This window comes from Garra rufa, chromosome 25 (genome assembly GCF_049309525.1).
Source record: "Garra rufa chromosome 25, GarRuf1.0, whole genome shotgun sequence".
NCBI lineage: Eukaryota > Metazoa > Chordata > Actinopteri > Cypriniformes > Cyprinidae > Garra > Garra rufa.
The window spans coordinates 7214490-7227159 of NC_133385.1; the positions used below are offsets into that span (position 1 = coordinate 7214490).

At 27.9% G+C, this 12670-nt stretch overlaps 1 protein-coding gene across 1 annotated transcript; it reads left to right on the forward strand.

Moving 5' to 3' along the window:
• The first annotated feature begins 1140 nt into the window (after positions 1-1140).
• Positions 1141-12669, forward strand: ldhbb (lactate dehydrogenase Bb). Its single transcript, XM_073831359.1, has 8 exons — positions 1141-1290; positions 3276-3412; positions 5611-5728; positions 5814-5987; positions 6065-6238; positions 8537-8654; positions 9392-9515; positions 11060-12669. The coding sequence occupies exons 1-8, from the start codon at positions 1236-1238 to the stop codon at positions 11225-11227; spliced, it is 1068 nt and encodes a 355-aa protein (XP_073687460.1). The 5' UTR covers positions 1141-1235; the 3' UTR covers positions 11228-12669.
• The last annotated feature ends 1 nt before the right edge of the window (position 12670 follows it).

The window sequence follows — 12670 nt, forward strand, 5'->3', positions numbered from 1 at the left end:
TTTGTGTGTGGCCCCAAAACACTCACAGGGCAACCACCAAATAACACCACTGCTCGTAACTGAATGAACACACATGCACTTGAATTAACAACAACTATATTACTTTATTTTAAAACAATGTCTCATTATATTAAAATATATATCAAATTTTGAAAGCACTGCAAATAATAAGAAATAGTCAAAATCAACAAAATCACAAAATCAACATATTTAAACTATAAAAGCAAATAACTTGCATGTAACAAAGCTTTTAAGTAAAAACAATGACAAATGAACACCAATAAAAACTAAAATATTTTGACAAATAGCAATGATTAATAAGTGGAAAATATTCAAAATGATAAATAATAAAGTCAACAAATTTACACTATAAAAGCAATGAACTTGCATATAACAAGGTCTATAAATAAAGGCAATGACAAATGAACACCCATTAAACCTAAAATACTCTGACAAACAGAAATGAAAACTTAAATAAACATGAACCATAAGCAAAATATTCAAAATATAGTTAAATAGTGAACTTGTGTTGTTAATTTGCGAAATAACGATACCCACAATGCCGCGGTTACTGACCGCTGCGCCGGCTGCGTTGTTGCCATGGTTACGCACGGAGGAGGGAGCGCCGGAGCGGTCACAAACTTACTTATTTACTTTACTAGTTTTTTTTTTCACCCCTGTACTGATACGTCTGTTTAAACTGATATATTTCCGCGATTGTAGTATATATTAAAATAAAGAGAAGGTCAAAAATCCAGTCACACACTGATCGTGTGGCCCCCCCTCTAGTGGTTGTGGCCCTAAACAACCGCATAGACCGTTTATGCCAGCGGCCGGCCCTGTTTAAGACTGGTCAATTTTTTTTAAATTTGGTTACATAAAAACTTAGATTAGTCTAAGTTGGATCCAAAATGTAAGACTGATTACCCCTTAGTTATCTGCTAGCTGGTCAAACGAGTTCTTAAGACACTGTCTTAACATAGAGACTAAGTTTATGCAACTGGAATGATTACAAATTGCTAATTTAGTAATTGCTTAATTTGTTTCAATTCCCTTTCAAACATAAGCGCGTGTGCCTTTTATTGGCTGTTGAACCGCGCAGGTACAGCAGATGGCAGCGGATTACAGTAACCCCATTAGATGTCTGTCTGCAGACGGAAGCTGGCACCGGAGATGGCACTGGACGCGCTCTAATTCACTGCAGAGGCCCGTACAGCCGACAACAACAGCCTGCCATGCTCGTCTCGTGGTGGTATCTCTACCTGGGAGCGCAAAGCCTCTTCAGAAACGGTAAGACTGACGCGTGTTTGCGTTTGAGGTTTAAAATACGAGTCGATGCTGAAAATGTCGATTGGTTGGAGACTTGAGGGAACGCTACGTGAGAGACAGAGTGTAAATAGGACAGGACATGCGTTTGTCCACATCTCTGGAGGAGTGTCCTGTAAGTGACCTTGATCTAAACACACCAGCAGCAGCAGCAGCAGATAAACAAGAGTCAGCTTGCTGCATTACAGCAGATTTCTTCTTCTGCTTGTGTGATTAACTGAGGGGCATCTGTCTGTGTGCAGGTGAGATCTGACTTTAGGACATTATTAGTGTTATGATGTTTATGATGAGGTTGTAGGATGTCTCTATCTCTGTTTCTGACTCTGTTGATGTATTAACTGAGGATAGTGTTTTGGGAATTGTTGCTTGGTGATGTTTTAAATCATTCTGGAGGATAGAAACAGGACAGGGCCGGTTCTTTAGGCAGAACTTAAACTTAACCAACATGTTCTGGTAGATTTGCTTGCTCCACCACAAAGTAACCTCTTATTTTCCTTTCAAATTCTTTTAAAATATTCATCGGACTCAAAACCCACTATGCAAAGTCAAAGCTATGGCTCTTTTTTTTTTTAGGCTTTTTTTCACAAAATAATTGCGTTTTGAGTACTAAAATGTATAAAGAGTACATTGTATAAAAACCTATAATTTTATTATTACTGGTATTATCATTCTTTGTTTTTTTCCCCCCTTATTATTATTATTATTATTAATTAGTTATTATTATTATTGTTATTAATTAGTTTATTATTATTATTATTATTATTATTATTATTATTATTATTATTATTAGTAGTAGTAGTAGTAGTAGTAGTAGTTCTAGTATTTTATTTATATATAATTTTCTTTTTCATATTATTATAATTATTATTATTATTATTATTATTAGTAGTAGTAGTAGTAGTAGTTCTAGTGTTTTATTTATATATTCTTTTTCTTATTATTATTAATTTTAGCAGTTGTATTTTTTTATTATTATTAATTTTGGTACTAATTGGTTTTTTTTCTTTTTCATATTATTATTATTATTATTATTATTATTATTAGCCGTATTATTATTATTATTATTATTAATGTTTTCATATTATTACTATTATTAGTGTGTACTATTTTTTTTTTAGTGGTATTAGTAATATTTATATTTTTCATATTATTATTATTATTATTATTATTATTATTATTATTATTATATTATTTAGTAGCATTAGTAGTATTGTTTCTATATATTTATATATATATATATATATATATATATATATATATATATATATATATACTTTTATTAAAACAATACTACTAGTAGTAGTAGTGGTGGTGGTGGTAGTAGTATTGTTTCTATTTTGTATTTTATTATTATTTATTATTATTTATGTTTTCATACTTTTATTAGTAGTATTAGTACTATTATTGTCTTATGTATTCATGCTATTATTAGTAGTAGTGTTACTATTGTTGTGGTATTATTTTTAGTTTTCATACTACTATTATTACTTGTAGTATTGAGTGGAATTAGTATTTATATTATTATTATTATTATTGCTATTTATATTTTCATACTTTATTAGTAGTATCAGTACTACTGCTACTACTACTACTCAATAATAATAATAATTATTATTATTATTATTATTATGTTTCATACTATTATAAGTAGTAGTGGTAGTAGTAGTAGTATTACTATTAGTGGTATTAGTATTTGTTTCTTCTTCTTCTTAGTAGTAGTAGTAGTACTGATTTTATTTGTGATTTTTTTTTTTTTATGTTTTCGAACACTTTGTTATTATTATTAGTGGTATTAGTATTATTTCTATTTGTCATATTATTGTTGTTATTATTAGTAGTAGTATTGTTTCTATTTTTGATTTTATTATTATTTATGTTTTTGTACTTTATTTTCATATTAAATGATGTTTATAATCTATAAATCCATATGTGTTTGTGTTCCTCTGCAGTGTTGAATATGGCATCGGTTCTGCAGAAGCTCATCACTCCTCTGTTTAGCGGGCCGGTGGAGCCGCCGAGGAACAAAGTGTCTGTGGTCGGCGTGGGACAGGTGGGCATGGCCTGCGCCGTCAGCATTCTGATACGGGTGAGACCGTACACCATCCATACGTTCGTCATGAAGTTATTGATCGTGACATGATGTACTCGCATTCGCCAACATACTCTGGACTTTGTGACCGAAGCACAAACATATTGCTGGACAAATTCCTTGTTGGTTTAGCGATTTCACATGAGGTTATGAACGTTATGCTCATGCTGATGATGCCATTAAGTCAGTGGGTCATTTTTTTTTTTGTAGATTTAGACCTTGTTTGTCAGCGCTTGACTTTGTCCAACTAGAGTAAAGGTGAAGAACCAACGACCGACACGGACACAGATGACCCTTCTAAGTCTAATAGACTGAAAATAACTAAATGAAGACAAAATAAGTTTGAAGAAAAGCTGCACTGACAATAACTTTTTTTTTATTCAAAATCAAAGCAAAAATGTAAAAGATTTAAAATTATGATTTTGATACATCCCTTCTATGAAAAGCAATTTGTCAGTTTTTATATTATTGTATTATTAGTGGTAATGGTAGTAGTATTTCTATTCTATTAATTTGTTTATTAATTCGATATTATTATTTATATTATAAATTTATATTATATATAGTATTTATATTTTCATGTATTATTGTTATTATTATTATTAGTGGTAGTAGTATTTCTATTGATATTGTTTATATTAATTATTATTATAAAGTAGTAGTGATGGTAGAATTTTTATTTTACTATTATTGTTGTTATTAATATATTTTATTATTACTAATGTTTTCATATTATTATTATTATTATTATTATTATTATTATTATTTGGTATTATTATGAATAATTTCTCTTATTCATTTTTTATTAGTAGTATTTTTAGTATTTCTGTTGTTTTATTTGTTGTTGTTGTTGTTATTATCATTATTATTAGTAGTAGTAGTAGTAGTGGTGGTATTCATATTAATGTTTATTATTATTTGTTTTTATACTTTTTATTAATATTATTAGCAATAGTAGTATTAGTTCTGTTTATATTTTTGATATTACTATTATTATTTGAAGTATTTTTACTTTGTTATTTATTACTATTATTATTTCTCATTTTTATTTTTATTATTATTATTATTAGTAGTAGTATTTCTATTGTTTCTATTTTTATTAATAATATTAACATTAATATAAAGAGTTATTATTGTTAGCAGTAGTAGTTCTATTGTTTCTATTTTTTATATTATTATTTGTTTTTATTATTGTATGTTTTTTTTATTTGTATTTTACATATTTATTTTTATTTATTACTATATTTATTTCTATTAAATTTTAGTAGTAGTAGTATTTCTATTGTTTCTATTTTAAATACCATTCATAATAATATTCCTATTTATGTTTGAATACTTTTATCATTGTTTCTTCTTTTGATTAAGTTATTATTATTTGTATTATTTTGTTTACATTTATTGTTATTTATTACTATTATTTCTATTTTCTATTATTATTATTATTATTAGTAGTAGTAGTAGTAGTAGTATATTGCTTATTATTTTTATTAATAATATTAACATTTATATAAAGATTTATTATTGTTTTTACTTATTATTATTATTAGTAGTAGTAGTAGTAGTATTTCTATTGTTTCTATTTTAAATACCATTATTCATAATAATATTCCTATTTATGTTTGAATACTTTTATCATTGTTTCTTCTTTTGATTAAGTTATTATTATTTGTATTATTTTTTTACATTTATTGTTATTTATTACTATTATTTCTATTTTATATTATTATTAGTAGTAGTAGTAGTAGTATATTGTTTATTATTTTTATTAATAATATTAACATTTATATAAAGATTTATTATTGTTTTTACTTATTATTATTATTATTAGCAATAGTAGTAGTTCTAATGTTTCTATTTTTTATATTATTTGTTTTTATTATTGTATGTTTTTTTTTTAATTTGTATTATTATTTTACATATTTATTTTTATTTATTTTAAAAAATTTTATTAGCAGTATTTCTATTGTTTCTATTTTAAAAATCATTATTCATAATAATATTCTTATTTATGTTTGAATACTTTGATCATTGTTTCTTCTTTTGATTATGTTGTTATTATTATTTGTATTAAAAAACTTATTGTTATTTGTCTGAAAGAAAAGCAGTGAAGCGGTTTTGTTTTTAAAATATGATCTTAAAAAATAAGTAGTAAATAAGTAGCCTTGATTAATTTCTTTCCTTTAATGTGTCTGCAGGATCTGGCGGATGAGCTGGCGCTGGTGGACGTCATAGAGGACAAACTCAAGGGCGAGATGATGGACTTGCAGCACGGAAGCCTCTTCCTAAAGACGCCCAAGATCGTCTCCGGCAAAGGTAGCGCTCCCCGCCTCAAAGACTCAATATTTGGAGTGTTTTCTCTGTGGCTCGAACCTTCTGAAGGTCTGGTTTGATCCTGTAGATTACTCTGTGACGGCCAACTCTCGTGTCGTGGTGGTGACGGCTGGTGTGCGTCAGCAGGAGGGCGAGAGCAGACTGAATCTGGTGCAGAGAAATGTCAACATCTTCAAACACATCATCCCGCAGATCGTCAGACACAGTCCCAACTGCATCCTCATCGTCGTGTCCAACCCCGGTACCCATCAACCCACATCAATATGCATCCTGTGCTTTGTTTGTTTGTTTGTAACATGCCGTTTTCTGTGTGTACAGTGGATGTTTTGACCTATGTGACCTGGAAGCTGAGCGGCCTGCCCAAGCACCGCGTCATCGGCAGCGGGACCAACCTGGACTCGGCTCGCTTTCGGTTCCTGATGGCTGAGAGGTTGGGCATCCATCCCAGCAGCTTCAACGGGTGGATTCTGGGGGAACACGGCGACTCCAGCGGTGAGACAAGCCAGACAAACATATGTGTTGCAATATAATTTAATTATTACATGTATTTAAAATAATGCATGTAAAGTATTATAAAAATAGTTTTAAATATAAAATACATTTAAATATAAATTATTTACATTATTATAATACATAACAAAATAAAATAATAAAGATTTTTTTTGTAAGAATAATAATTTATTATTTAAATAAAAAATAAATAATAATAATAATAATAATAATAATATAGTATCAATTAAATTATATAAAGTGAAATTATGAATGTAAAAATTTATTAAATAGTAAATTTAAAAAAATACATAAATATATATTATAAATGTATATAAATTATAAATTTTAATTATGTATTACATTATAAATTAAAAAAATATTATACATAATAAAATTATTTTTAATTAATTTATTCAAATGAATGTCAGTCATTTTTAAATAATAAAATATAGTTAAATTATAAATAATAATTTAACAAATTATAAGTAATTATAAATGTATTAAATAGTACATTTAAAAACATTAAAATAAATAAATAATTATATTATAAATAAATGTAAATAAATTACAAATAATTTAAATTATGTATTACATTATAAATTAAGTAATATTATACGTAATAAAATTATTTTTAAATATATTGTTTCAAATGAATGTAAATTATTTTGTTATTTATTAATATAATTATATAATGTAAAATTAAACTATGATTTTATTCAATTCAATATAGAATAATTGTAAACTTGTACATTTAAGCATAATTAAATTATATAAATATAAATTCTAACTAAAAAATTAATTTTAACGATGCATTATTAAAATATTAAGTATTTAAATACTAATTAATATTATACATGTAAGTATTTCTAAAATAATACTCATTCATTAAAAATAGTATAAATTATTTAAATAATATAATTATATAATGTAAAAAATATTTTATTCAATTTTATATAGAATAATTGTTAGGGTTAGGTCAAATTTGAGCATAATTAAATTATATAAATATAAATTAAAAGAATTCTTAAATAATAAATGAAAAATATTATTGCAACAATGTTAATGATGTATTATTAAAACATACATTATTTAAAAAATAATTAATATTATACATAATAAAATTAAAACATATGAAGTATCATTAAAATAGTTTTAAATATTAGTTATTAAAATATAAATTAGCGATGAGACAAGCCAGACAAATATATGTTGTAATATAATTTATAAATCAGTAATTCATGACAAAATGTATTTAAAATAATGCAAATAAAGTAATCTTAAAATAGTTTTAAATATTAGTTTAATTAAAATATAAAAAAAAAATTATAATGAATAAAGATTTTTTTGTAAAATAATAATTTATTATAATAAAAAATATATATATATACAGTATGAATTAAATTATATAAAGTGAAATTATGAATGTAGAAATGTATTAAATAGTAAATTTAAAAACATTATTTAAATGAATAATTATATTATAATAAATTATAAATAATTTTAATTATGTATTACATTATAAATTAACTAAATAATATAAATATAATAAAAAAATTACGATGCATTATTAAAATATAAAGTATTTAAATACTAATTAATATTATACATATGAGTATTTTTTAAAATAATACTGATATTTATTAAAAAGAGCATAAATAATATAATTATATAAATATAATGCTAAATAAAATAACAGTTTTATTCCATTTAGTATAGAATAGTTCTAAAATTTTAACAAATTATATAAATATAAGTTATAAATTAAAATAATTCTTTAATAAATGAAAATATTATTACAATAATTTTAATAATGTATTATTAAAACCTACATTATTTAAATAATAATTAATATTATACAAAACAAAATGAGTATTTCTAAAATAATTAATATACATAATAAATGCAAGTAATTTTAAAATAATACTCCTATATATTACAGTGAATATAAATTATTTGAATAAATATTAATATAATTATATACATTATGCAGTGTAAAAAAACTTAAAACAAAATATTGAATTAAATATATTCAATATTGTACAAAATGTAAGCATAATTAAATTATGTAAATATAGTGTAATATAAATTATAATAATTAAAATATTATTTTTTCCATATTCAGAATATTAAAATATTTACATTTATTTATAATATACTGTTTATGCAAATATGTTATTAAAATAATAATAAATAAATAATTTATCTATTAATATTATTTATACATATATGATGGTATCAAATTTTGATATGTTCATAACGTTCAACCACGCATGGACTTTGTGTGTGTTTGTATTGCAGTTCCTGTTTGGAGCGGCACTAATGTGGCTGGAGTCAGTCTGCAGAAACTCAATCCAGATATCGGCAAAGACACCGACAGAGAAAACTGGAAAGAAACACACAAAAAGGTGGTGGACAGGTACGTCAATGGCTTACTCTTTTAGTTCATGTTCCTCTTATTATCAAAGAACAGTTAACAAACAGTTAACCCAAAATGCATATTCGCAGTTTACCTGTAATTCATTAAAAATAGTTTGTGAATGAATATCTATGGAACAATAAACATTTGAAACACTATGCTACATTGTCATATGTGACCCTGGACCACAAAACCAGTCATAAGGTTAAATTTGACGAAACTGAGATATATACATCACATGAGAGCTCAATAAATAAGCTTTCTATTGATGTATGGTTTGTTAGGATAGGACAATATTTGGCCGAGATACATCTATTGGAATATCTGGAATCTGAGGGTGCAAAAAAATCTAAATACTGAGAAAATCACCTTTAAAGTTGTCCAAATTAAGTTCTTTACAATGCATATTACAATTCAAAAATTACATTTTGATATATTTATAGTAGGAATTTTACAAAAAAACTTGTACCTAAACTTCACTTAATTTCCTAATGATTTTTGGCATAAAAGAAAAATCAATAATTTTGACCCATACAATGTATTTTTGGCTATTGCTACAAATATACCCCAGCGACTTAAGACTGGTTTTGTGGTCCAAGGTCACATACGCTTTTACTATATTGCTTAATTAATTCAGTGTGGTGCCTAGTTATCAACTCGCAAATAACATGTTTAGACTTAGTTTTGTCTAAAAAATTAGTATCCATAAAGTACGTACTTCCATGACTGTGTTGCAGCGCCTATGAGGTGATCCGACTGAAAGGCTACACGAACTGGGCCATCGGACTGAGTGTGGCCGACCTGACAGAGAGTCTCATGAAAAACCTCAACCGAGTCCACCCCGTTTCCACCATGGTGAAGGTCAGTACAGGATATTATGTATTAGAGTGATTTCTGAAGGATCATGTGACACTGAAGACTGGAGAAATGATGCTGAAAATTCAGCTTTGATCACAGGAATAAATTATGTCTTATATCCACATAGAAAACAATTATTTTAAGTCGTAATAATATTTCAGAATTTAAATATTTTTACTGTACTTATGACCCAGTAAATGTAGCCTTGGTGAGCAGAAAGACTCAAAAACATTTTGAGTTAATTATATTATCAAAATAAGAGCGATCATACAAAATGCATGTTGTTTTTTATTTAGTACTGACCTGAATAAGATATTTCACATAAAAGATGTTTTTTATATAGTCCACAAGAGAAAATAATAGCTGAATTTATAAAAATGACCTTGATTCTTAATACTGTGTTGTTACCTGAATGATCCACAGCTGGGTTTTTTTTTGTTTAGTGATAGTTGTTCATCAGAAAAATCCTTCAGGTCCCACAAATTGTTTGGTTTTCAAGCATTTTTGTGTATTTGAACTTTTCCAGCAATGACTGTATGATTTTGAGATCCATCTTTTCACACTGAGGACAACTGAGGGACTCATATGTAACTATTACAGAAGGTTCAAACGCTCACTGATGCTCCAGAAGGAAACACAATGCATTAAGAGCCGGGGGTGAAAACTTTTGAACAGAATGGAGAAGTGTACACTTTTCTTATTTTGCCTAAATATCATATTGTTTTCATTTAGTACTGCCCTTCAGAATCTACAGAATATGCTTACATGTTTCCCAGAAGACAAAATAAGTTAAATTTACTCTGATCTTCAAATTCAAAAAGTTTTCACCCCCGGCTCTTAATGCATCTTTTTTTCCTTCTGGAGCATCAGTGAGTGTTTGAACCTTCTGTAATAGTTGCGTATGAGTCCCTCAGTTGTCCTCAGTGTGAAAAAGATGAAAAGATTGTGTGGGACCTGAAGTATATTTCTGAAGAACAGCAGGCAGTTTAACTGTTCAGGACAAACAAGGGACTCATGAACAACCATCTCTAAACAGAAAAACAAAAAACAGCTGTGGATCATTCAGGTAACAACACAGTATGAAGAATAAAGGGGGTGATTTTTTTTATAAATTTAACTATTATTTTTACTTTTGAACTATATGTGAAACATCTTTTATGTGAAATGTCTGATTCAGGTCAGAACTAGATAAACAAAAGCATGCATTTTGTATGATCCCTCTTATTTTGGTAAAATATTTAACATTTAGCAGATTTTGAAAGGGGGATGTAAACTTTTGACCTCAACTGTAAGTAGATTAGATACCAGGGCTAGTTGTCACATGCTTTACTATAGTGAATATTTCTCATTGTAGGTTCATTTATGACAAGGTTTCCCAAACCTTGGAGCCTTCAAACTTTTGACCATTTCCAAATTTTTTTGGATAGAAAAAGATAGTTAATTAAACATGTACAGCAGAAAAAAAAATGTTTCATTAACGTATTACTGGAAAACCTTTTACAGCCCTGAATGAAGGTGAAAAGGCTAATGTATTGCATTTGTTTCAGGGTATGTATGGCATCAGTGACGAGGTCTACCTGAGCCTGCCGTGTGTGTTAAACAGCGCTGGAGTGGGCAGCGTGATCAACATGACCCTGACCAGCGACGAGGTCTCGCAGCTGAAGAAGAGCGCGGACATGCTGTGGCACATCCAGAAAGACCTCAAAGACCTGTAACGCTAACTCACAAGCAATGAGATTATTCACAGCATCGAATGTGTGATTGCTGCTTCGACAAGACATCCACGAGCACTTCACTGGATGTCTTGCCTAAGATTTTGTTTTTAATATCTTAGTAAAATTATGTTCTTGAAATAATCTTTTAAGTGATTTAGGGGTTTGAATTAATGTATGTAAAGGAATACTTCACCCAAAAATGACATCCAACATGTAGATGAGTTTATTTCTTTATCAGATTTGGAGAATTGTAGCATTACATGACTTGCTCGCCAATGGATGCGAATGGGTGCCGTCAGGTCAGAATGAGAGTCCAAACAGTCTTGATGCATTTGTTTCTTACAAACACAGCTTTTGGCTTCAGATGTTAATTGTTGGACTGGAGTGGATTATTGTGATGTTTTTATCAGCTGCTTGACATTCTGACGGCACCCATTCACATCCATAGGTGAGCAAGTGATGTAATGCTACTTTAATCCAACTCTGATGAAGAAACAAACTCCTCTACATCTTCGATGGCCTGAGGCACTGTATATTTTCGGCTGAAATGTTCATTTTCGGCTGAACAGTTTCTTTAAAACAATCAGGAATTACAGAAACGCATGACTGTCAGATTAGCACTTTGTGTAAGAAAACTGATCTTGGTGTCTGATGGTGAAATATAGCAAATATTATACGCTACAAATCAAAAGTTGGGACACACTTGACTAGATAGATGATTTTTGTGATCCAAAAAATAATGGACCTTGCAAAACTAACTTTTTTTTTTAATTCAAAAAGTAAATGCATTGAAGTAGATTGTAAGGAAAATGATCATCAAGCATTTATACTACATGTTTAGGTGTTTTAAAGCATCCCATGATGCACTTAAGGAAAAAAATAAAATAAAATAAAGATGAATAAATAAGCTTTCCATTGATGTATGGTTTGTTAGGATAGGGCAATATTTGGCGGAGATACAACTATTTGAAAATCTGGAATCTGAGGGAGCAAAAAATCAAAATACTGAGAAAATCACCTTTAAAGTTGTCCAAATTAAGTTCTTAGCAATGCATATTTATCAAAAATTACGTCTTGATATATTAACGGTAACAAATGTATAAAAAATCATCATGGAACATCTTAATATCCTAATGAATTCTAGGCATAAAAGAAAAATCGATAATTTGAACAATGTACTTACTGGTTTTGTGGTCCAGGGTCACATTTGTGTCAGATTTTGATGAGTAAATGTGAAAAATAGTCATGAATAACTTTATAAAGAAGGTGTGTCCAGATGTTTGATTGATACTGTTACACTACCAACTGACTGTTGGTTACAGGAACTAGTTAATGTACTCACTAAATGTTGAATGAAAGTGCAAAGTGTAAACCACATGCTAGCAATATAGTCAATTTTGTGTAATATTTGCAGTAAGTGCATATAAAAGGCTTCAAATGACC

Excerpts from the sequence above, each read along its gene's own strand:
- ldhbb (XM_073831359.1), top strand. The coding sequence starts at position 1,236 with ATGCTCGTCTCGTGGTGGTATCTCTACCTGGGAGCGCAAAGCCTCTTC. Across the intron at positions 3,413-5,610 it reads CCGTCAGCATTCTGATACGG|GATCTGGCGGATGAGCTGGC; the intron begins GTGAGACCGTAC and ends ATGTGTCTGCAG. Across the intron at positions 5,729-5,813 it reads CAAGATCGTCTCCGGCAAAG|ATTACTCTGTGACGGCCAAC; the intron begins GTAGCGCTCCCC and ends TTGATCCTGTAG.